Raw genomic sequence first — 26,122 nt, forward strand, 5'->3', positions numbered from 1 at the left:
AAAGTTTGAAGGATGAGTAAAGCTCACTTAAACAGTATTTATTAACTGACTGCGTTTAGTAAAGCTCTAGGAGTGAACTGCTCTATTACAATCCTGCTGTATCACTAAAATGCCAGCTTAGAAAGCTTGTGCTGAATATAGCTGGATGTAGAAGACAATGTGTATGCGACACAAGAAAACTGGAAAGGCCACCCTTCAGCACCGAAAGTATTTACACCAGACAGGAAATAATAGTCTGAAATCCACATCTGTATTTGCAGGTACAGTGAAGGATATAGACATCTGGATAACATAAATCACCACACCGATGTTTGAACCTGAGCTCCAAATACCAGAAGATAACATGAAGAAATAGAAAACTCAAAACATAAAATTTTGTAGACTTTTGAGCAGTTGCTGTTACCACTTTTATTTTAAAAATTTATTACTGTTTGCTTTGGAAAAAACCCAAACCCCCAAACCTTAACTAAGCTAACTCTAACAAGTACCACTTAGGAAGCAGGGAGGGAGTGTACATACCATCAGCTTCAAGGGACAACAGTTTCCTCACAAATTAAGTGTACTCAGTTGTAACCCTACTAATTGCCATAAAATTATCCTATCTTTTTTCAGTTATGCCATGTACTTTCATGGCAAAATTCAGCAGCATTTAAATTCTACAGCTCTTTTTACAGAATAGTGCTTTTGCTGAGTAATGTTTTTCCAGTTATCTACCAGTCACAAACACCTCCTGGTTTTTCACTTTCAAGTTGAATTTAAAAAAATTTTTTTTAAAATTATTTTGCCTTTCATACTGTTAAATACACTATTCAAATTTTACCTAGTAAGACCTCTTTCTAGATCAAAATTGTCAGAGGAAAACCTTGACCTCTTTGGAATAAAAGGGCTGATACTGATATCGATGTAACAGATTCCACTCCAAAGGTTTAAAGATTAGTAAATTGATTCTTCACTGAATTCTACAATAGGGTCATCACTAAAACTGGGAACCATGCTCCAAGACAAGGTGCATGTTACTGGTGGTAAAGGCAGACTTGTATGTGGTAAGAACCTCACTCTAAACCCACATCAGCTAGGTACTGTGTACACAGTCTCACTGCAGTATTTTATAAACAGCTGTGTGTTCTGGAAGGGAACACTACTGACCTTGATACGCCCAGCACTGAGCTGCGGAGGCAGAGACCGAGATGCTGCTGTCACTCTGGCTCTTGCTTGTGCCAAATTACCTGTTTAAAAAGAAAGAAATTCATACTGCAAAAACTATTCAAGAAGTTTAGAAGAGAAAAATTTTTACTGTGTAAAATCAGTTTGTACAATAGTACTAAAAATAGCAGACACCACCACACTTCTTCCACACCCCTCTCATTACCAATTGTGCCTGCAGAGCATTCAGCAAAGGCATGACAGAGTGCAGTGTTGATTTAGAGGGGAGGAAAAAGTCAGTGATAAGGTGGTATGTCACTGACCTTAGCTACTGAGCTGATGAAAACAATGACAGCACAAAGGCATACAGCTCAATCACTAGTAATCAATTTCTCTGAGACTCATTGAGAGATTTCAAAGAGCAAAAAGACGACAGAATCAATCTTGTTTCTATGAAATCACAGGGATCCTCAAGTGTTAAGACAGTATCTTAAACTCACAAACTAACAAGAGAGATGAGAAAATGATAAGACAGCACCATTTTTTGACCTTTTGACATACAATTCTCAATCTTATTGTGACTCTGGGTTTTTAAAGACTGACTCAATTTCCCTGGCAAAAATATATTGTGGTGTCAAGCGAAAGACTAGTGCCTTCTTTAAAATGTAAGGTATGACGTGTCCTAAACTTTTTCTTCTCTACTTGTAGAAAGCCAAAGTCATCACAAAATAGCTTTTCAAAATAAAGCCTAGGAGAAGAGAGAGGAAGTGATATTGGACTTGCATATGCAAGACACTCTGTATATTTCAAAGTTTTAGCAAGTCTAGCACAAGATGTCCAAATGTTTTCTCTGGCTATATCTTCAGAGGCTAAACTGTGATTAATAGCATTGAAAGAACCCTTTGAAGCAGGATTGGTGACATCAAAGCCCTAATCCATGGGTGGCAGGATTTTTATAATGAGTGGGAAGCATTTTAACACATTTCAAAGGATTTACAGCATGAATAAACAATAGGCCTCTGCAGATGTACCACACACCTTTCAGAACCAGAACACATAAATAAGTGTCTATTTTAATTTAAATGTAAATAAAGTGTTAACACTTCTTTCAGATGCTAAATGACTTGTTTGCATCAACTCCGGTGTTTAGCCGTTAGCTTTACAGAAAGGCAGTAACTCTAAACAGTCTTCAGAGTTTTGCTAAACTCTGCATTACATAACTAGTAAGGAGGCACGATGGGAAAAACAAAAACCAAGAACACCAAATCGCCGGTAAAGAAACCCAAACGCTGGGAATAATTCCCTAAGAGAGCAGAGCAAATCCAGTGACCACTGTAACATTGAACGGAACTTTTGCTCTTACTTTCCTCTGAACAAGAAAAATACCAAACCCCCGAAAATAATCTGGAGGCCAGCACTCAAACAGCACTCTTCATTCCACCATTCTGAATTCATTTAAAGAAGTATTTATCTTTTAAGCTGCTGGCCCTGGTATTGACACAACACTGCAAAACTGGCATGTCATTTCCTGATCTAACATAGGCTGTTACCTGACAAAGTAAATCATGCTCCAGAACACAAGGTATGGCCACTATTTTGGAAACTGCTTTAGGCTGTTATACTGCGTATGCTAATGAGAACCACAACTGTTGGGGAAATCTGGAATATTGATGCACATGCATGGTACATACTGTAAATACATGTATCTCTCCAAAGTTAAAATGAGGACTTTAATGAAGAAGTAGATGGTGAAATAATTTTTCTCCCAGTTGCAATTTTGTTCTTTTTCAATGTTAGAAATTACTCTTTTGGGCCTTTTTTAAAGCTAAAATAGCTTGCAAAGGTTGTTTTTGGCTAAGTTTCAGATTAGCAAGTCTAAAACTTAAAAACCTTGCACTGAAAAACTGGTAACACATGATAAAAGAGGAGAGTTGGAAGAAGAAAGGACTTTGAATCAGACTAAAATTTCACTGAATTTTGTAAAAATTTAAAAACTCTAATACTGAAATAAAATTTAGAATGGTTCTATAACTGCTCAAGGTTCACCATGCTCACTGCTGGCATTATGTTTCTAGGGTTCATAATTAATATCCCTGAGGTCTCCCTTAGTTTCTCATGCAAAACTAAAACTAAATGTTTCTGATCTGGTAAGCCAAGCAAATAAATAAACCTTTTAATTAATCACAAATCTTTAATGACTTCACAAACAAACAAAAATCAAAACCAACAAAACAAAAAAACCACCAAACAAACAAACAAACAACCCCAAAGTGTTCAGTGCCCACTTAAAAAAAGAAATGCTTTACCTATCGTGCCTTTGCTCAGTAGTTACTTCCTTCTAGGAATGGACTCTTACCAGTGCTTATTTCATGTGTAAAGTGAATTCCTATGTAATAACTTGTAGCATTACATTGAATCCATGGAAAAAATATTACTAGGATTTTCTTTCTCAGCTGAAACACAAAATGATACTTCAATAAAAATTTCTGAATTACTTACCCCTTCTAGCTCATGCTCAGGAAAAGTAACTACCAATCTTTAACATGTCTAAGCCATTAAAACTAATGAACAGAATTAATGTGGTTTGAAAATTAGTCTACATAATAAGAAATGTTTCACCCAGGGTTAGCATGGTGTTCACAGTCAGTAAAATTTGGCACCTATCCCTGCATTTGATTTTCATTTACAAGGTAATTTATACCTTAACACACAAAAAATAATTAAATGTTAAACCATTTTGTCAAAAGCATTAATATTTAAAGCACAAATATTTATAGGTAATTATATGGGTAGCTTGAACTGTCATGGGTTCCTTGAAAGGTTAAATTGGTTAAAGGGTGAAAGATTGCACTGTGCTTTTCAGAAATCCAGCTTCACACCAATTATATAGTCAAAACTTTACACAAAATACAAATTACACCCCTTCAGACCAAATGCTACCTACATTAAATCCAAGTCCATAAAACAGACCAACTAAGTAATATAAAACCCTCTCAAAATTGTCTTATGTTTTGGGGATTTTGTTTATTTCGGTTTTGGGTGGGGTTTTTTTGTGGTGTTTTTTTTTTTTTTTTTTTTTGTATGTTTTGTTTTTGTTTTGGTTTCTTTGTTTGTTTTTTGGTTTTTTTGAGGGAGGAGAAAGAAAGTTAATGTTGAAAGTTAGGATTCATCTTTCAAACATGTACATGTTAAATTTTACCCACATGCACTTCAGTTCAATGGGACTGCTCATCTGAACAATTAAGGCTCCTGCCTATGCACATGGAACAGAGACTGAGGTCTCTGGGATTCATTGCGACAATGAAGGAGTCAGTCAGACCTAATGTTTCTCTTTTTTGCCTCTGTTCAATAAAGTTAAGAATTAAGTTAAAACATTCTCTTTAATGCTTTGAGAAGTTTCCAAAGTTTGTGAAATGGTCTTAAGAGTGTTCAAGGGAAAAAGAAATAGCAGCACAAAATCTATGGACTCTGCAAAGCTTAGTGTCAATACTCAGCAAACCACCCTTTGTATTGAAGCTGTTTACAAGATCTCACATCTCTGCAAAAATGTTCTTCACTGATGCCTCATTTCAGCTAGGTGAGAAAGACCATATTATCAAAGAACTGCATCTCTTCTATTATGCAAAGCCAAGCAGAAGTTTTGAAAGTCTTCACATCACACACAAAGAAGAAATGTGTTTATTTTTTCTTTTTGGACTTTGGAAGTGGTCTCCAGATCTCCAAAAGGACTAGTCAGCATTCCTGGCTTCTCATTTGCATTCCTGGTAGTTACTCACTCTGTGATCTGGATGAATTAATGATTCAGTTGACTTTATGCACTAATTAGGAAAAGTACACACTCTGGCTGGATGTTCTGATGTTACCTATGGTTTGTGCTTCATTTATTCTTAGGTGATGGCTCCTGTAAGCAGTACCAGGCAAATATTAGCAATATCAGCACTGTATTTATAATCTCATTTTGGTTATGCCTGCAATAGATCACTCATCCCAAAGTAGGAGCATGCCAGGTAAGAAGTATGTTAAGCTTTGACATAACATTCAGTTTGTGAAGTGCAAATGTCTTACAGAGAAAAAGTCTAATGACAATGTCACCTTACTGTACATGTTGCACCAGGGATATTGCTATTGTATAGAGAGCAAGTACAAGCTCTTTCCTTATCCTCATGTATTTTATTAATTTCTTTCATGCTTTTAATTTCTTTCATGCTTCTAGTTCAGATAAAGAGAGGTTACTTTAAACACCATTTAGATCCAGTATAATATGGTCAGAAATGCTACAATGCATTCATATTTCATTGAGGTTACTTCTAATCACAGCTAAGCACTCAAACTCCAGAAGAGGTACAGGGCCAGACAATGTCTTTGACATACTCAGAATCTTCTCTGTCTTTCCTTTCAGTACATTTTATCTGGCCAAAGGAAGTCGACTGCTTATCTCCATAATGCATTTTCATCTTCTGCTACTGTAAGACTAAGCTTTTAGCTCAAGTACAAATGAATACATGCACTTTTTTTATTGGGTACTAATTTGAATCTGTCTATCAAAACTCTGCTCTTTTGAGTCATTGAGAGTCACTGAAGTAATTTAAGCTAATCTTGTGCAATAAAAAAGCAAAGAATCCAATTTTCTCATATACTTTACATTTTACACAAGAATGTATTTATAAAAATACTGTCTGTAGAGCACAACTATCAATACAGATAGACTTCAACTACTGTTTCTTCTGAAAAGACAATTACTTTATATTCAAAATAAAATCAAGAAATACTATTTCCAAAATCAGATACATATAATCAAACAATCTAATCAGCATAAAAGCTTAGTAATAGTGAAGCCCACCTGGGAATAATCTAATTATGAATATTTGCTTCAGGAGAAAAAATATGCATGTTTTTGGCCCAGATTATTTGAAATGAAAAATTTATGCCATAGTGAACTGAGGAATTCTGATACTGATTCTCAATTAGATTAAGGATTTCTTTAGTCTTTTTTGCATGAAGTAAACACCAATCATATTTACAGACAACTAAAAACTTGACATTGCTAGACTGGGATTGGAGAACTTGAGTATAAGTTCAGTGCTGTTATGCTTTCTATTGCACACACTGCAGGCACTTCAGTGGTCACTTGCCACATTAGGAAGGCGCACACTGGTAAATACACAGCACCATGTCTACAGCAACAAATAAAACCTTGCTTGTAAGCATCAACACTGCCATGGTAAAGTATTGTTTCAACACAGTAGGTTAGTAGGCTTCTTGCAGAATGGAAGGGAACAGAGACACTGACAGCAGCTGAGATGGAATGAAGGTCAAACTGCCCACTGTATTCTGCACATATCTACATACATAGTATCTATACATACTATAGATCTGTGAATGCATGATGGCAGTAAGAAAAGTCTTAACTTTTATCCTTACCTACTAAAGAAGAACAATTTATGGTACTAATTAAACTAATTAATGGTACTGCCCAAGGTATTTTTCTAACAAAACCTTGAGTACTAACTGCTGTTTTAAGCAACATGCCCAATTTTCTAGCTAAATTGAACCAATGTGCATTCATCAACTTGACTTGGAGTATGTACACTGAAACCTTTCCTGGATTCTTTCCTGAATTCTCATGGGCACAGTATGTGGTCAGAGGACATTCAAGAAACCTTATGTGATTCTCAAAGTCCTGGGACGTGACCAAACTTACAGACAGTAGGCAAAACATGTGTGGTACAGCCTGACAACACAATAAAAAAGTTCCTAGCCATAGGCCAAGGAATGATCATGTGGTTCTGGAAAACAGAGTGGCAGAGCAGGGACTAGACTGCTATCTGGCCACTGCCAGGAGGGCATAGGTTGGGTACCTCTGTCCAAACACAGGACTAAGGATAGGAGTGGCACACTGAGTACAGTCAGTGCTAACTATCGGAACCTGCACCTAGACAAAAATAAAACACACTTTAAAAGTTTGGAAAAGGGAAAATTCTTGTACAAACAATACTGCAATTTTCTACTGCTTCATGTTCACCATTTTCTTTAGTCAGGTCTGTAGCTGACTAGCTGGAGACCTGACCAACTGGCTGGCTGAAGAGAGGCTGGTCGCAGTCTGGTCCAGTAAGGCTTCCAGCTCCTGCATTCCAGAACAAATTGGTTCAGCTTTTTATGATTTATATGTTGTCAGAAGACATGGGCCATTTCTTTCAGATATTGTCCTTAGCAATCTCCTTACATATCTCTTGTAGTGCACAGTTTGATGCTATTGTATGCAATCAGCCCAGTACAACAAACCTTGAATTCTCTGGGGAACAGCAGAACACTGCTGCTGCCAGGACAGTACCCCTCCATCAATACGAGGTTTTGTGCTGCCCCAGCAGATTGGCCTGCTACCACATCTGTAACTGAGATTAGAAAAAAAACTACAGAGGTGAATTTTCTGTGAAATTTCATTGTTGAGGAATTCTTCACTGATTTTATTGGTCAAAATAACCTTGGTTCTACTTACATCTACTCAGGCTGGACAAGTTTATTTCTTCTTCCAGAGGTATGTTAAAGAATAGTTCTAAAACCATACATATGTTGGAAATAAGTTATCCCACAGTCTGATTCCGGTCTAGTCTCCCGCATTGTTTTATGTAGCTGATATATTTCTATTGCATGTTATGTAAGAAATCTCCCCCCCCAAATCGTATTTGCTTTATCCAGAAAAGTGAAAGTGATTATAAAGAACACAGTAGTTATTGTTCTATCTATAAAGCTTTATAGTGCTCAGTTTAACTTGAGGCCAAAGTAAGTTTCTAGAACAGCAGTAAATAAACAAGAAATCCAGGCGAAGTCAGGAACTCTGATTTCTAGCCCTTTGCTTGTATATCCAGAGATGGTAATTCACCATACAATGTTTAAAAATTTTACAGTATATATTCCATCACTCTGGACCTGCTGCTGAAGCTGCTCCATACAGACACACTGGTCAAAATCCTACCAAGCCAGTGAAGATTCCTAATGAATTCAGTGAAAAAATTCAGGTGTAAAGATGCAACTGAAAGCACGTGGAAAAAATTATGGAACATTTTCTTTGATCTCACTATGACTATCACTATCCCCAGTCATCAAGATCCTAAGGCTAGACAGGCTAAAAAATGGTGTCAAAACCAGGTTTTGAAACACCATGGCAAGAACTGTCTTTTTAAAGGGTTAATTTAAGATGAAACAGGATTACAGAACTTTTATATAAGTCCCAGACCTTCCCATTTCTGAAATGCAGGCATTATTGATGTTGACAACTAATTTAATCAAGTCTCAAAGGCTTCTCAACTGAACCATTGCTTCCCTGGATGTCAGGGCTTCTGTGTATTATCCCTGTTGATACAAAATCAGTTACTTCTGCAGTAATGCAAAACATTAATTATATTTGTATCTCCGCTCTTAATGAAATAAATACTCATTCATACAAATATCCACAAACACATTTGCTTTGTCACACACTGTGACCCGCTATCCAGGCAGCTCAATTAACCACTCCTGCATCAAGGCAAGTCAGGTTGGAGTAAGGAAGACAAAGTCAAATAATAATAGATAATGCTGGTTCAGTAAAGCACTGGCCTTTACAGCTTGCTGTAAGATGAAGGAATAAAGAAAAATGATAAAAATACAAAATCATAGTAAGACTGCATGAAATACTCTGAAATGAATATACAAGCTCTAGCACAGACTCAGAGATTTATTTTCCACCCACTACATTCATCCTTTAGATATATTAATCCCTTAATGCAATTATTTTGAAGGAGTGGGAAATATAAGCACATTCTTTGTTAAGGACACACCAAAAATCATGGATATTCATATGAGTAAGATTATCTGAATATTCAAGAAAGTTATCTGCCCTGAAAACTCACTAGGAAATTTTAAAATAATGCTCTTCTAGGATTTGATCTTCAGAGCTACTGAATGCTTCCAATGACATACTGAGCATCTCTGACATAGTTTGTTTGGCCTTACAGCACACAGTGCCTATTAAAACTGCCAAGTAAACTACCCATTAAAACAATGGTATAATTCTCTGAATATTTCTCTATTTAAATTCTGTATATGGCGTACAGTGAAACCCCACAGTCTACTCGTTCATATTAAAAACAGCAACATCTTTTGTGTGATGTATCTTTTGTTTCCTCAATATCAATAGATTTTGAATTAAATTAGTGTACAATGCAGTGTTAAGATTAATTACTATGCAGTACTGAGAAATCATGTTTATTATAGGATTGAGAAGTTAGGCCAGAAACATGAAAATTGGGAAAGGTATCTCTTCTGAGAAAAAGGTAAAGAAAAACTATTCTCAAGATTTGTTCTACAGAGATTGATCTATTATAAATCAAATCAGTAAATTAATTAAGACCTATTCTTAAACTTGTCTACTTCTAATTTTATTACAGTTCAATTTGCAAGCACTTGGAGACAAAAAACATCTATGCCCCCTTGCTCATTTTCAGTACAATATAATCTGTGAAGTCTCAGATTAAAAACCAGCATAATTCTGATTGGGTAACACCCCTTACCAAACACAGCTGTGGTAAATCTAACTTGACAATTCTCAGCTGTTGTGCTTACTGCCATGTGCAATTCCAGAGATTCACTGACACTATTTATAGGGAGTAATTCTCAACAGTAAATAATTGTTATGCTTTATATAAAGCTTTAGCAGGACTGAGACCTTAACTTTGATCTGATAGATGGCTCTGTTTCTAGATGAGTTCCATTTTTAGGGCTATTTCAGAGCACGTTTTGGATCCTATTGCTAGTAAGTTTTATGAGTATCTGTAGTACATTTGTCCTATGATGCAAAACCTTAGGACATGAAGAAAAATAAACACTGAGCTGTAAAATGCTCAAGTGCAGAACTCTAAAAAGTAATTCATCACTCTACCTCCCAAAATCAGTTAAGCTACAATTAATTGAGTTTACTGATATCCCACATCTGCAACCCAGTAAAGTTCATGACTGTTACACTGCACAGCTGTGGTTTAAAGCTTCTCTTTGCATACAACTCACTGGCAGCAGAGCAAAAACTATTTTTGTGTTTTTAACATACAGACCAGTTAGAAGTATAAAAGCCTCCATGTCCTGAGTGAAATACACAGCTACCATTAATTTTGCCAAGATTCTTACAAAATATAAATTCTAATTAATTTTTAAGTAGAGATACTGTAATTACAATGACTTTGTTTCCAATTAATTTGACTTAAGAGTGCCTGATCTCTTACAGGTGAAAATACTAACACAAAAGTACCATTATAAGAAAATTTTATTGTGGAATAAATTAGTAAAATTAAAATGTTTTTGAGTATTTGGTTCTATTGTGATGGATGGAAATAAGAGGAAAAAATACACTAAACCCAAATGGAAGCATTCTGTATTTTAGTGAATAACACACACTAAACCAAGAGACCTACCACTATATATTGCCAGAGCAAGGGCCTGTGCTCAATAGGAGTGCCCAGTGACAAACATGACAGCTCAAACCTACCAGGTTCTACTGAAAACAGTGGCAAAGCACCTATGATTTTGACTTGCCAGGATTACACTCCATGTATGCCCAGCAGTACCTGTTCGTAGGACTGAAATGCAAGAAAATCTTTCCTTTGGTTTATGACTTGTCATGAGGAATCATGTGCTATCACAGTTACACACAAGTTACACACAAGTTAAAGATAGTACTCGTCACCAAGAAGTGGAGAAAAGCAGTTCTCTAAAGTGGTTTAACAAAAGGCCATAGTTCTTTTGTTCTTTAGTGCTTTAGTGTGCATAAAGCTAACCTGAAACATTTTTTTCACATTTTCTCTTAGCACATGGTCCGTTAGTTGTTTGGTTTGGTAAACAAACATACACTACCTATAATTACTTTACATCTAAGGTTTGTAAGCAAGACTAAAGACCCAAAGGCAGAAAGAACACAGACTAAACATCAATATTGAGGAGGAGAAATGACCTTTAGACAGGTGAATTATAAATAACTTGTGTCTGGAAAAAATTCTACATTGGAAAAAAAAATTACCTTGTTAAAACATGACTAACCAAACCCTTCCTCCCAGTTGTGAAAACACTCATCCCAATTCTCTCTGACAGAGAATTAATATATATTATAGTTATGATTAAATATATAGGTACCACATACAAGGAGTGTTTTTAAGCAATGATATACCGTTATATATAATATAAGGGCTACTCCATTACCCTAATGTGTGAGCAATACCCAATGCTACTAAAATCATTAGATATGATGTTGCTGTAGTATTTCTTCTGTTGCTTGTATTTCTTCTGTGTAGCCAAGCTAAACCCCTACTGATCCTCGGAGCAAGGACAAGGATGTTTTGCAGTGTCTCTCCTCTTCTGGTGGGAAGGATTTCCCTTTCCCCCCCTGCAGACGATAACTTTCTCGAAGTCCTAAAGGTCTGTGAGTTATGGCAAGGACAAAAGTCTGCAGAGATTCTGTTTCAGGAGTAGAAGATCTTGTTGTGATGCAGCTTTTCTAAAAAGATAAAGTCGCAAAAACCCCCAGGGGTGCTTTGCCCAAGCAATCCAACAGTACCACCCTTTATAGGTGATGCTGCAAAAATTACTGAACATCAGGACAGTGAGCAAAATGGTCTGACTCCTCAACGGTGAAGGTACCAAGGCTGTTTTTAATTTTTACAACAAAAAATCCTCTATTTTTACAAGGGGACTCTATTTTCTTCTTCATGTAATTCCTTTTCTCTCTGATGCTTTACCAGCAACAGTGATAAACCAAACCCAGAGATAATCAGGAATATATTCTATCTAAATGGGAACATGCATATTCATCTATAGTAGTGGCAGCACAAGAAGATCTGTCTACAGAAAAAAAGTGACAGATATGGAAGCAAATGGGAGAACTGTTAGGTTAAATCAGAACACATTCATTCAATTTTGAAGTTAAAAGGTCCCTAGAAAGCGCATATTTCAGAACACACTGAACATGACTAAATTTCCACTGGAAGATGGAAAAACAAGCTGTATATGCTACAAAATTAGTTCCAGAATGTTTAAGTTCCAATGTCTCATATAAGTAGTTGCATACTTTATTAACAATAAATTACTATTACAAATGTAAATTTAATGTCCTGCTGTTAATTTCTGGCCCTTTAAACTGCAAAGACTGCTACTGCGAAATAGAAGCATTTGTTGAGAAGGGATAAGTGTACTTGATAAATTACAAGGATTAACATGATCTTAAATTAGTAAAAGAATTTAGCTTTTTAGTATTTATTTTCTGGATGCTGCTCAGTTTTTGACAGGGGAAGATATGACAGTTATATAAATATACTTCAAACAGAGGATCATCTCAGGGTGGGAAAGGCATCTTTTTGTTCTTTTTGGTACTTAAAGAACTACATTTTCCGTCCTTGTCAGCCGCACGATTTCAGTCTCGCACTCCCTCACGCCTCTGGCTTAGCACCACCCAGTGGCTGCAACGCGTACGGGAGCCCGCGCTTGGCAAAACCCAGCTACACTGCACGTTCCAGAGATGGCTGCCAGCAGATGGGAAAGTGTGCTGCCACTCATCTTCAAACAAAACATCACACATACTGCCAGAAAGGCCATTCCAAGTCAGGGTTACCTGGAAAGATGGAATATGGCTTCCCATGTAAATTACTAACTTTTACATTAGTCAGTAATTGACCAAAAGCTGTACCAAGGTTATGAATCTTAATCTGCATTTTTTTTTGTTTTCTTTAGGAATGAAGCACATGTTGAGTGGAGGGAAGAGGGCTAAGAGACACGGACAGAGTACAATGGAATACATGCACACTCACTATTCTTTTGTTTACAAAAGCATCTTTGTAGAAAGTTAAAAGAATAGCAGTATCTTTCTTCACAGAGCAGATGAAGTAGCATTGCCAGCAATGCCTTCTGTTCTCAGCCAAACCTTTCATTTATCTTGCAAGCTGCCAAAACTAAACCTGGCAACAATCTGATTTCAGAACACAGAGGCCCTAACACAGGATGTGAATGTCAATTATATTGGACAGCTGGAAAAAAAGAGCAAAATCACAAAGGCTTTTAAAAAATAAAAATTATATAAGAGCTTGAAGCTATTCCTATAACACCATGCATAGAAGCACATGCACAATAATTTTTTTTTTTTATCAGGATGTCCTGTACCAACTTGAGAAATACAGAAAACACTTAACTTGCTGTGTGCTCTTCATAGAAAGGTAAATGGAGGCAGAAAGCATTCCATTAATGTAAATAGGAAACAAGGAAGGAATGTAAGAATAGGTAAAACACACCAGCATGGTAACTTTACATTAACTGCAATGAGAAGTATCTCTTACTGAACCTTCAATGCATCTCAGGCAAAATACTCAAGTTGAGTGCTGCTGCTACTGAAAATAACTCTATAATGCCAGAAAAAGATGAATTTCCATGAAGGCATCAGCATTCTGATTTAAAAATAGCAATAAAATAAAAACTATATTTGCAATAATTAGGACTGATAAATGAGACAAGCACCTAATTGGTTTCATTCTGACAACAGCTCCAAGGTGTAAAACAGCTTGTAAAGAGGGGTATGGAGGCACATTTGACCATGTGTGAGCTTTCTTTCTTGCTCTGCTTGATCAGTATCTCTTTTATCAATTTAACACAGACTCAAAAGTAGAGTAGTAATAGATAAAAAGATCCTTTGTTCCCCACTTGGGCACAAACCAATCCTCCATCATAAACTCTATTCCATCTAAACTCATTGCAGCTGAAGGAGAAGCAGATTCTTCACTGGATCCTCACCTCTCAAGGACCTCTGAAAGTGTAATTTGAGGTGAGGTAGTTGAAAGCCTTTCAATTACAGGAAGAATTACACTGTAACAGGAACCTATCCTCTGTAGTATATAAACAGATATTATAATATCAATTTTACGTGTGCAAAAAAAGCTCAATATAATTTTTTTTTCTCCAGATGTTTTTTTTTCTAAACAGAAATGTCAAGAGAGGTTATATGCATCACCAGATGCTATGACTGGGTTACTGACAGTCAAGAAATTCAAGGCAGAGAGCTGTGCACAGGCACAGGATTGCACCTACAGCCAATGTACAATAAGCCTACCCAGCACTATCTAATGCATCTACCAAGTATTTCTATCTAAACATTCAACGTCCTCTCCATATGTCAGCTCACAGTAATTTTGCAATTTAGTACCATCCACTGTATTTAGATTTAGTATTACATACTTTTCTCACCCATCATGAAAAAGATGCTTTATAAGTATTGAGAGAAGTATTCATTTGCTGGCTTGCTGGCTTGTTTGCATGGATGCTGCAGAACTATCATTTGCATATGGTACTGGCATTCTGGCATCTATCCATGGAGTAATCAAACTTCATCTTGCTGTTTTATTTAGCTACAGATCTGGCACTTTCATGTAAGTCAAAGTCAACAAGCTTTAAATCAACAGAATTACTTCTAGCCTATTAGTATATGGCTTTCATAATTTGTAAGAAATGATGTATTACATCAGTGCTTCTAAATAAATGGATATTACCTCCAAAACACCTTGATCTATATCACATGATTTATGAGCTGTAAGACACGAGAATCTACCAAGTGAGTACTGATCTTAGTAAAGGACTAAGAACTAGAAACTCCCATATTTTTATCCTGCTCTGAGAATGAGCTCTTGCCCTACGCATCTAATAATCTCCCTTTCTCTGGAGTCAGGGAAGAATCTTGCTGCACAAGATTCATGAAAGGAAATGAAATCTTGAAATCAGAGAACAAACACTCTGGAAAGAAGACATGATAAAATAATAGAAAAAAATTTGTCCAGAATCAAGTAGGAGTTTGAGAGGAACAGGTAGCTGAAGAAGTTACAATGTCAGCAAAGCTGTGCAGAACATACCTGTTTTTGTTAATGGGCTAGAGAACAGCTGCTGGAGAAGTTTGTTCTCTGAAGTTCGCAACACCACCACTATGTCAGCAGGAAGAGTGTCTCTGTTCTTCTCAAGGAATGCAGAGGCATCATATAATACCTGGTGGAGGAAAACTGAATTAGAAATTTTTACGAAAAGGGTTACCTAAAACTTACTATGTTCTTTAAAACGTGAATGGTCAGGATGACCAAGTGGACCAGCTAGATTGGTCTGACAAGCAAATGAATTACCTGCAAAGGTCTTAAAAGTGAACTAGAGCAGTGTGTTCAGAATGCAAATTGGCTATACAGAGTATCTATATTCATAGAATGCCATTGCACATCAAATTGGGTTAAATGGCTTAAATCCTGTTGTGCTATGCTTGGCCATGTCAAACGATTCCATGCATGATGCAACACAACAGGGATCCTTCATTAAAGCTTCAGTGGATCATTTTCTTGTGATGTGAGAAATGATTCTCAGATGGTCCCTTTATATTGCTTGTCTGCATCAAACGTGGGACCTATAAGTAGACCTGCTGGAGGAATAGTAATAAGTTGGACACAATGTAGGTATGTTAAATCATCTTCTCATGGCACTGAAAACCATATTAGGACAACCAAACATTCCTCTATTTCAATTATTTTAACCATTTTGATTAGAAATTAATGCCTGGATATTTGTATTAATATAAGAATCAGTTAACTTTTCATTTTGTTTAATTGCAATGATTTTTTAGAGCTGTTTTAGTATCACTTGCAATATTCCTCTCTAGCCCAATTTCCCTGAAGTCCATTAATTTACACAGAAATGGAATGTTCTCCAGCAATAGAAAACTGGCCAGTATTGTTTTTATTATTTTATTGTATTTTATTATTTGGCCATCTGGGTACAAAGAATTAACTAAAACTGTGTGAATTTTAATAGTTATTCTTAACAAGACAGAAATTCTAACCAAAGTTACTGGAATACATCTTAAAATTTTTCAATCTTATAATGATACAGAGATGAGAGTTAATTGGTAACTATATAAAACATGGATATTTCAATTTTATCTATGAACAAATATTTGGGCCTGAAACTGTAAGCAAAGCTCATATTGTGTTATGTTATGTCTGTTACTCTCCATATAAAATAATATGTGAATGTGAGCCTCTGAGAACAGAAGATACAGAATACAAGAAAACACCGCTACTAGCAAGTCTCAGTCTTTCCAATGCCCTCTACAGGACTTTAGGTTCTGTTACAGATACTGGTTTACACTGCTTTTCATGCATGTACTTTGCATGACAGTGTCACACAGAACTACTGTGGCATTCACATGCTGTTAGCAAGCACATAACCTGCCCTGGCTCCATGGAGTCCCTCCTTTGAAATGACTTTAGTACTGGCACTTCTGAGGCCAGGTTTCCTGCAGAAAAAGGATGCTTACTGTCTACAGAATCTGTGTAACAGCCCAAAGGATAGGCTCCAAAATCGACGGCTACACATAAAAGTTTCATTGTAGAGTGTGTGTTTGCATAAACTTTATTATTTTTTCTATTAAAATGAGGGAAAAGAACCATAAAGCAGAAATTTCAGATAAAAACAAGTGATGACTATACCACTATTATCTGAACGAAATAAAAATCACATGACCTGACCTTTCCAGCATAGTGCTGAATTCCAAATGACAGTTCCACTCCTTTTGGTCTCCAGAAGTATTTGCATCGTAAGTTATCTTCAAACTTATCTAGACATTGAGAAAAGATGTTGATTTAAGTGACAGAGTGATTAACTACAATCTTCATCCTAATTAGCCTACTAAATTGCTACTCAAGAAGTCAGAACTGCTATAAACACATATTATCAGATTGCTCAGAAATACCAAGCTGTCATATCTGAATAGAACAGTTCACTTTCAACTAGCCCAGTAAGACTGTCCTTAAAAATCATTGTTTGTGGATGACTTTGTACATGGAAAAATATTAAGCAGGAAGACCCAATGAGAAGATATGATGATTTCTCTTCATGTGCAATGAATTTACTTATGTATATACAGGGTTTGGGGTGAGTTTATCTCTTATATATACGTACACTGAAAACTGTGCATATATCACAGTCACTAAAATACCTACTATTTGTATTTTCTCTTTCTTCCTTTCTGCATCCATTTAGCTTTGTACATCAGGTTTCAAGGATATGTTCATGAGCTCCATCTGGAATTGTCCCTCATGTACCTTTGGACTTCCACAGAAAAAAAGAAGCTTCTCTATAAAATGCCTTCTAAGGAGACTTTATTTTTCCTGTGATTACCCCTAAAGAGCTGACGGAAGAAGGAGCACAAGTTTCTAAGACAAATGTCTTTTATGTCCTGTGATATTTTGTAGGCTCTTTAATGTTTTGTAATTAAATTAGTGCTGTCTGTCCAACACTGAGGGCCCAGGTAGCAATTCCTGCCTGCTGAGCCAAGGAAACATTCCTGGAAAGAAGCAGGATCCAAAGGAACCCATTTTAGTAAGAATTAGTATTTATAATGTGAAGCTTGCTTTTATACTAATTTACCTGAACCAGCAACTTGAGATCTGAGGCCAGAATCAATTGATAAAATTCTCTGTCATTCTGTGTACATCAGAAAATATTATTAAAATATTTTTCTAATGTTAATTAGAAAATTAATTAATATTTTTGTTAGGTTTTTCTTTCTATTACCACTTAATTGAGCTTGTATTTAAGGAAAAATAACTAAGTTGGGAATTTCTAGAGGCTGGGACGGAGTTGTGGAATTAATGATTGTCTGGCACACCTGGACAGGGCAAAATATCCCACTTTGCTGCCTGCTTGAGGGAGCCTCCCGTGCTGTGTACAGAGCAGCAGTAAGGCCCAGCAGCGCTGCACAAGGGAAAGTACCTCTGAAGTAGTTCAATATTCAGTATTAACTAATTTACACAAGCCAAAGGGGAGGCAGACAACTTTCGCACACAAAGGAGGAGTGCTGGAGGTCCACCCTGGAGTGTGCCCGCCTCTGGGGCTCCAGCCGCAGCTCCTGCAGCCCAATTCTCCATCCAGCCCAATTCCCCATCCGGACGCCGCCATTGGCCCGTGAGGGAGACGCGGCCGAGCTCGCGCCACAGCGCCCCCTGTCGGCGCAGGGCAATCACCGCAGCCGCCCCGCCGGGCCGGAGCCAGCAGCGCCCCTGGCGGCCGCGAGCGGAACTGCAGCGAAGGGAAGCGCCCGCAGCCCAAAGGAGGCGGCCCCGGGGCTCCGGTTCCGTTCCGTTCCGTTCGGTTCCGTTCGGTGCTGCTGCCGCCAGAGGTGTTGGCTGTTTGTCTTGTTACACATATCTACATGTGTATACATATTAAAAAAGAACTGCTATTCTTTTTCCCATATCTTTGCCTGAAAGCTCATTAATTTCAAAGTTATTACTATAACTCAGAGAGAAAGAGGTAATATTTTCCATTCCAAAGGAGGTTCCTGCCTACCTTGGCAGACACGGGTGTTTCAAACCAAGACAAGAAGCAGAATAAAACCATAGTAGTCATTCTGTCTGTGACCTGAATTCCAGTTTCAGCTCAGCCTAGCAGTAGTGAAAAATCTTGTACATGTGTTGTGCAATTTAACTGGAAACTGTTGTTTTTCCTCTAACTGTTTGGGTCTCTGCAGCACATTCCATTGAAGGAAATGGAACTGTGTCATATCGCAGGGAAAAATGCAGCTCTAGTAAATAAACACAACACAACAGCTTTAAACGTGGCATGTGCTGTGTATTTAAAATTAGCACCAAAATTTGTCAAAATATACATAAAATATGGATGAAGACAAGGAAATAGCCAAATGCCACACCAGAAATAACACTTCCTATGTATTATGAGATAATCTGGAGTGAAGCAGTATTTTCTAATTGGATAAACGTGGGCCTAGGAGCCTGGGAAGTCTAAATTTTATTTTCAACACTAATGCTACATACGTGGACAAGACACAGGATATTTCCTTTTACACTGAAAAAACAATAAGCCCCTGCCACCTGATACTTAAGACAACTTTTCCAATTTTAAAAGGATAGAAAACATGTAAGCAAAGAAAAATTATGAAGCACAGTGAAAAATATACTTAGAACATCAAATGAAATGACACAGCCTCAGGCTAGCTAGGGTAGGAAAACTTGAATAAAGATGACATTGCATTTATACATGCATTTGTCATTTCCCAGACCTTTCCCAGAGTTTTACTTGCACATACCAACTAAAGTTAGGTCTGTTGCCTGAGGAAATCGACTTTCTTCATCTAGTAGAGACAGGAGACCCATGGGCTTCTGAAGGAACATATCTAGAAGTGGACGGTTGTCCTCATACTCCACTGTAGTGGCATCAATTCCCTCACTCTGATATTCCATCTACAAAAGTCACCAGCACAGTTTTAATAACCAAACAGTAAAAGCAACATCATCATTTGGGCATTTATGATCCACAGCAATGCTCTGTAGGCCTCACTGACATTATATACACAGCTTCAACAGAATGATGTCACTATCTCACATTTAAATCACATACTCATTTTATAAAGTAGTCCTGAATAGGATTATGGTGTAGGATACTGAATTCAGCTAGACCTCAACAGAGTTGAATTTACCTGCTCTAGTGCAAAAATATGTTGATTGAAGTAAAACTGGATCTGTTCATTAGCGATATTTATGCACAGCTGTTCAAATGAATTTCTTGCAAAGTTCTCAAATCCAAATATGTCTAGTATCCCAACATTCATCCCACTTTCAGCATTGCTGCATGTGAAGATACAAACAAAATTCATTATGGGCAACACCAAGTTAAAATAAAAATAAATTTGCTAACTAACATTGTATAACTGATTTACTCTGCTGCAAAAATCAAGGAGGAAAAGCGTGTCTGAACCTAAGACAACTTGTGCATTTGTACAGCATTACTAAGACTTCTGTTTTCCACTTGCTTCTTGCAAAGTTCCATGAAGAAGGCAGAAAAATCATAGGTACTGAGTAACAGACTCTTAGCAGCCATGTTGAAACAAGGGGTTTCAGTAGGCAGATCCCAAATAAAATCTACTGTCTGCTCCTCCAGGCAGAGAAAAGGTGTCAAGGTTTAATGGTACGTACTCATTCAGAAGGTAATTACCAAAACTGCTGCTGCTACAAGCTGAACTGTCCATGTTCTAACTCAAGTACATTCAGTCACTACCAGAACTGCATTAAATGGATGAGAATATGTCTCTATGACATAGTGAAGAAGCAAGTAGAGATCTCAGATCAGAGGAATTTTCACATTTACTGAGAGATTCCTTGTTTCTAAAATCTCAACAGCTTCTTCAAAAGATCAAACCAACCAGATCAGTGCTTGACAATGAAATCATAAGGATGTGCAATATAATGTTTCTGTAATTGTAAAAAAAAATTAAAATAATCACATCTCAATTAGCAGCACAATAATAATCTGAAATGTGCATTTATTACTTGCTTATAAAAGCAGGGGGACTGTAAGGACTGTGTACCGAACTTTTTCAGTGTACTTCAATTATTTATCAGCCTTTTGTATGATTTTCATGTTTATTACATAGGAAGCATCTTTTAAAAAAGTGGACAGCACTTCAACCACCCAATTTCCATTGACTTCAGTAGCTAAACTCTATTCAGCTCTTTGAAAATGATGGGCTTAATGTCCTGGAAACAGGATTCAGTATCACAGCATGAAAGCCATTTTGAAGCCTTAGCCAAAATAAACACAGCGCTTTTTCTGCAAAATCAAAAATATACAAATGGATGAAGCCAGCCGACTCGTGCCCAGTAAGTACACGTTTCAGTGATGTGTAACTTGCCATATATTTTTATCTGGCTGAAGCAGCGTGTTAATGCGGTTTACGATCCAGCTGAAGAGCCGCCCATAAAGCGCTTTGGACATGGCATCCCGCACGTCCGCGGCCTTGTCCACCGTGTTCGTCCGGATTATGGTCTCGCCCCGCGTCACAACGCAGTGAGACGTTAGGGCTTCCTGAAGTTCTTCTGACCCAATGCTTAGCAGTGCAGCAGCTGAAAGACAGTGGAAAAAGACACACAATTGTGGTTATGCAGTGGAAATCCCCAGCATTGACCAACTGCTACCATGAGCTAGAGATTATCACAAATAGAGTCAAATTGCATATACAGAACTGACAATGTTGAAAGGTATATACCATTATCTAAGGCTTCTGGGTTAGGAACCTCACTTTTATCTGTTTGGTGTTGTGAAGAAATAGCAGCAAACTCAATATTTCCAGTATTTAAGATTCCAGTCAGTATTCTGTACACTGAATACACTTCCTGTAAAAGATGACAAGAAGTCCTTTAAAGGAATTCCGTAAGACACACACATCATATTTAGGCTATGAAGGAAAAACATAATGGATATTGGAATGGATATTAAAGCTTGTAGCCTTCTCTGAGACCAAGTTCTACAAGTTCAAGTAAGCTTCTATTCACACAAGACATAGCACAACAGAATTGCCTGAGTACTAACTGGGACCTCAGGCTGGTCTTGCCTTCTGAGTGGGAAGTTATGCTCTCACAGCTCACTTCTGTCATTACAGAGATTTTGTGGCTCACAAAATTTTGAACATCCACAAAACCAAAGGGCAGCACTGGAGGTGGTTTTCCTAAATAAGGTCAACAATGGTTTAGCAACTGAATCTCTTACCTCATCAGTAAATCCTATAATTCTAAAACAATGCTGAATTGCTTCAAATTGTCTTCCATAGGAATCTTTAGTAATAATATCATGCATTACTCTTCCAGTTTCATTATCAATATATCTAAACAGAGTGGGAGAAAGAAGGCATCACACTACCACATATGCCAATACAAATTCCTCAGTAACTGGAAACAACATTTATCTCAATAACTTTCAATTATATAATGTGATGTTAATTCATACGAAGCTTTTGTTTCTGTTGCATTAACATCTGCATTGTTCTTTGTTAATGTCTAATTATGTTACCAACATTTTCACACACATTCCCTCACCCAGTACTGATCAGATGCACTCAAAGTACAAACAACAATTAAAAACCTCCAAAGCATATTCTGAGTTCTTCCTGAACCTGAATGTAAGGAAAGAAATCATAAGGAGGGTTGTCTGCACTTGAAAGTATGACAAAATATCTACATAATGAGCTTGGTTCTTCCTCCTTCTCTTTTAATAGTTCAACTTCTCAAACAAATGCAAATAATGTAATGCCTTAGTGTCCATCTTCCTCCCACCTTGAGAGGATTAAAAAAGATCCTTAAGGAATGGAGAAGGATTAAGAGAGATTTGAAGGCATCATACTGAAAGCAAGTGCTGATCAATAGCTAATTACAATGAGCAGTTAAAACAAGTGAGCAATAATTACCTAGGGGGCTTTTTATCAGGAAGTCTGTATTCAGAAAGTTTCTTCTGATGATACAGGCCAGCATAAATATAATAAAATATATGGAAATTTTTTTCTCCCCTGAAAAAAAAAGAAGTATCCTTTTAAAGCACCTGTGTTTATTCTTCTGGCATCTTGTACAACAAATGTAAAAGTAGTTCTTATAATGAGCTCACTGAAGCCTCCCACTTGTTTTAATAGCATAGGATTAGCAGCTGTGAAACACAGAAAACCCAGTGAACACAACATTACCCCAAAGAATTAAGTGGCTCTGCCTTCAACTCTAGAAGAACAGGACTATTCTTGCTGTCATAGCACTGGTACAAAGGATTTTTATTTTAGCAGAAGACAGAAAAGTATCTAAACCACAGAATTTTGATAATTAAATCAATTCAAACACTACAGAAATGCTATAGCACAGGCAATTAGTATACCTACACAGCCTGTTTTATGACCCTTGACTTTTCAAGTAGATATTCAGAAATCTTTGCCCCCATTACAGCTCCTGTAGGTGTAAACATCATTTCCAGATATTTTCCAAAGCGACTTGAGTTGTCATTGATGGCAGTGCAGGCATTCCCAAACGCTTCAACCAGAGGATTCACCTGGAGAATTTTCTCACGCAAAGCACGGTTATTGGCCTTGACAGAAGGGATGCAAATCAGAAGCATAATTAAGAGAATATAATGCCTACCCCGAATCCAATTCTTGCTCCAGAAGCAAAGAATCCTTTTCTTATGCTTGTATGGAATTAGGTACTGTGCTAAGCTTTCTATTCATACAACAGGAAGTCCAACAAACTGATAAAATCTCCCACAGGTAGCAAAATATAGATTCTTCTTTCTCTGCAATTGTTCTACCTTTGACTTGTTTTATAATCAGTAAGAGTACCAAAAGCACATTGGATTAAAGATGCCTACTTAGGGTTAAGCTGACATGGGTAATTTTCCAATTATTTTGTGTTAATAGCATTACTCATAACATTTAAATGTGTAAGAGCTTCTAAGATTAGAGCCACAATAATATTTTTCATTCTTTATTGTATAAATGTTATATGTGATAAACACTATACTTAGCTACAGGTACAGAACACAAAATTTGGAACCTTCACTTTAAAAAATAATTGACTGGCTTGATATGAGTCACACTCACATCTTAATTCAATACTCTCACATGCATGATGTCCCTAAACCAAGTGTGACAATTCCCATGAACAGCTTTAAGTATTAAAGATTAAATAAAGTGAACATTGGGGTAGAGTTGGGAGGATTTCTTCATAATTTTACATAATTGGCTAGGAAATACCTTTCCCAAGAAGGTCAAATGTTGGACGATCAGATGGGCACTTTCTGTCTTTCCAGCACCACTTTCCCCACTGATGATAATGCACTGAACACACAAAACAAAATATTTAAGTGCATAGTTCACCATATGGTTGTTTTCTGTTATTACTACTCCTACCTGTTATTTCATGTTTAGTACCAAAACTACAGAATACTTTAAGGGTCCTTTAACTCCCTTCTGAAAGGAGATATCAGCAAAGGCTCATTGTAGTAATTTATTCCCTGGATTATTAAAATGCATCTTGCAATGCCTGATCCCAAGGTGCATCTGTGAAGCAATGACTGAATTTTGAAGGTCTAGAACACAAACAAGTGACCATGTCTGAGCTCACTGCACTGACTTCATGTGAACTAACATGAATCACAGGGTACAGCTGTTTTTGACACATTGACCAAAAGCTTGTTCTGAAAAATAATCTTCAATAACAGGTCCTGTGTAGAGAGGCTATTCTGTAGGTGATGCTGATATTCAAGCCAGAACAGCAAACTAAACATTTCAGAAAAATGTGCAACTGTTCACTGGGTGATTCTGGGAGGACATATCCATCTTCTTCCTGTCCCAGCAGTCCTTAGCACATGGTATTTTATAGGCTCTTTGAAGGCATCCAGACTCAAGAGGCTACCTAGAATGGCCTAAATCACTTTCCTTCTCTCTGTTGTTATGCTTCATGGGCAAAATGGAAGTTGAAAACCAGTTCCCACCTGAACATTGAACAATGCAGATCATGGAAAGTTTGAATTCTAACAGCATTTATTATTTATCCTTTCTCCCCATGTATTCTACAGACAACTAATACAAATATTATTCTACTTAAGGCACATTATCAACAGTCATATAATTAAAATGTTAACACTGAGCAGTTGCATAGATTCACAGGTTTCTATGCAAACATCCAAAACCAATTTGCATGATACTGTGTATACACAAGATACAAGGTCCTAAAATACTTGATGCAATGCCCCTTCATATAGAACTGAGCTTTGTGAAAAACTTTGAAAGCTGCAGCAGTTATCTGGTGGTACCTTGTGTTGCCTGACAGCATATTTTTGCTCTAGGAAATAGATACTGTATCAATGACACTATCTAATCAGATAAAAAATTCTCACAAAAGTTACTCTAACATGAGTACTTGTTTTCTTTAATACCTTTCTGATTTCAGGCTTTTTACTACTTTATACTGGTTTTGTGACTATGAAGAGAACATTTTCTATTAATTGTTGTGTGATGTCCAGGGTAAAATCAGAAGAATTTTATAAACAAAAATAATTATCAGCCTTCAATATTCATGTACACACAGCACATCAAATTAGAAAGAGTATGATGTCATAATCTTAAGAAAGTAGTAAAATCTTCTACAACATGGTATTTTATTCTCATTAAAATCATTGCTATATAGTTGGATTTGTGTCCTTATTACATTTATAACAGAACCATACTTAATTTATTTTACTAGACAATTTCCTATTTTCTGTGACTTAGTGTCTTTTTGCAGCAGGAAAGTGGTTTAAACTCTGCTAATCTGTTATGGCATTGAGAACCCTCTATTTAACACAAGTATAAATTATTGAAATATCTAAGTCAAGACAGACCTAGAATCAGAATGTGCAGCAATACTTTGCTGCTGGAGTCAATAGCCAGGATTTCATGGCTGTCCAGGAAACTATATTGGTCAGATACCTCCATCATCTTATTTGACCTTTCAGTCCCTTTCATATCACTGTGTCTCTTCAGGATTCCCAAATCTGACCAGATTTCTACTCTGGTTTTGCTAATTTAGGAATAAAAAGGCTTAAAGAAAAAATTTCCTAAAATACAACTTAACAGAACGTAATTCACAGCCCTGTAGCACAATGGCAGTATGCTTAATACAAAACCTAAACCAAAATGAACAGATCCTTACCTGATCCTTGCTGAATGTAACCATGCTTTGGTAGGCAGCATCTGCAGAAGCAAATATGTGGGGGGGATTTGATGAACGTTTCACACCATGGTAAAGCTTGGAGAACTAAATTCAAAGAAATACACACAATAGTCAAAATATGCAACTTAGCTACATATTAAGAACTGAGAAAAAGACAGTGAGTATCATCTGTTCAACAAAAAGGAGTTGCCTGTTATACCACAGAATTTCCACTGAATCACCTGGAACAGGAGTGGTAATTCTTGGCATCACCCAATTTCCAGATTTGGAACACCCAACACAAATTACAACACTGATATTTCCCACACAAGACAATGAGGAGAGCTGTATCACAAGGAAGAGAATTTCAAACACAAGCCTTCAGTCAAGGAAATGACCAGTTCATACAAAAGAAACTTACAGTGAATCTG

The 26,122-nt window shown here is 36.9% G+C and overlaps 1 protein-coding gene across 10 annotated transcripts in view; it reads right to left on the minus strand.

Annotated features, from left to right (window-relative positions):
* The window catches only part of MYO3B (myosin IIIB), a 236,679-nt gene that overhangs the window by 119,113 nt on the left and 91,444 nt on the right, over positions 1 to 26,122 (minus strand). For 9 of the 10 annotated variants that reach the window (XM_074548518.1, XM_074548517.1, XM_074548516.1 and 6 more), the window contains 12 exons: positions 25,692 to 25,796; positions 23,753 to 23,836; positions 22,886 to 23,088; positions 22,430 to 22,528; positions 21,736 to 21,850; positions 21,236 to 21,362; positions 20,882 to 21,092; positions 19,670 to 19,817; positions 19,280 to 19,433; positions 16,701 to 16,789; positions 15,048 to 15,177; positions 1,147 to 1,226 (listed from right to left, as the gene is read on the minus strand). In XM_074548518.1, coding sequence (XP_074404619.1) covers positions 1,147 to 1,226; positions 15,048 to 15,177; positions 16,701 to 16,789; positions 19,280 to 19,433; positions 19,670 to 19,817; positions 20,882 to 21,092; positions 21,236 to 21,362; positions 21,736 to 21,850; positions 22,430 to 22,528; positions 22,886 to 23,088; positions 23,753 to 23,836; positions 25,692 to 25,796 — 1,545 coding nt within the window. Of the gene's footprint in view, positions 1 to 1,146; positions 1,227 to 15,047; positions 15,178 to 16,700; positions 16,790 to 19,279; positions 19,434 to 19,669; positions 19,818 to 20,881; positions 21,093 to 21,235; positions 21,363 to 21,735; positions 21,851 to 22,429; positions 22,529 to 22,881; positions 23,089 to 23,752; positions 23,837 to 25,691; positions 25,797 to 26,122 lie in introns of those variants that run through there. The other variant, XM_074548523.1, reaches the window with a different exon arrangement.

This window comes from Zonotrichia albicollis, chromosome 10, assembly GCF_047830755.1.
Source record: "Zonotrichia albicollis isolate bZonAlb1 chromosome 10, bZonAlb1.hap1, whole genome shotgun sequence".
Classification (NCBI taxonomy): Eukaryota; Metazoa; Chordata; class Aves; order Passeriformes; family Passerellidae; genus Zonotrichia; species Zonotrichia albicollis.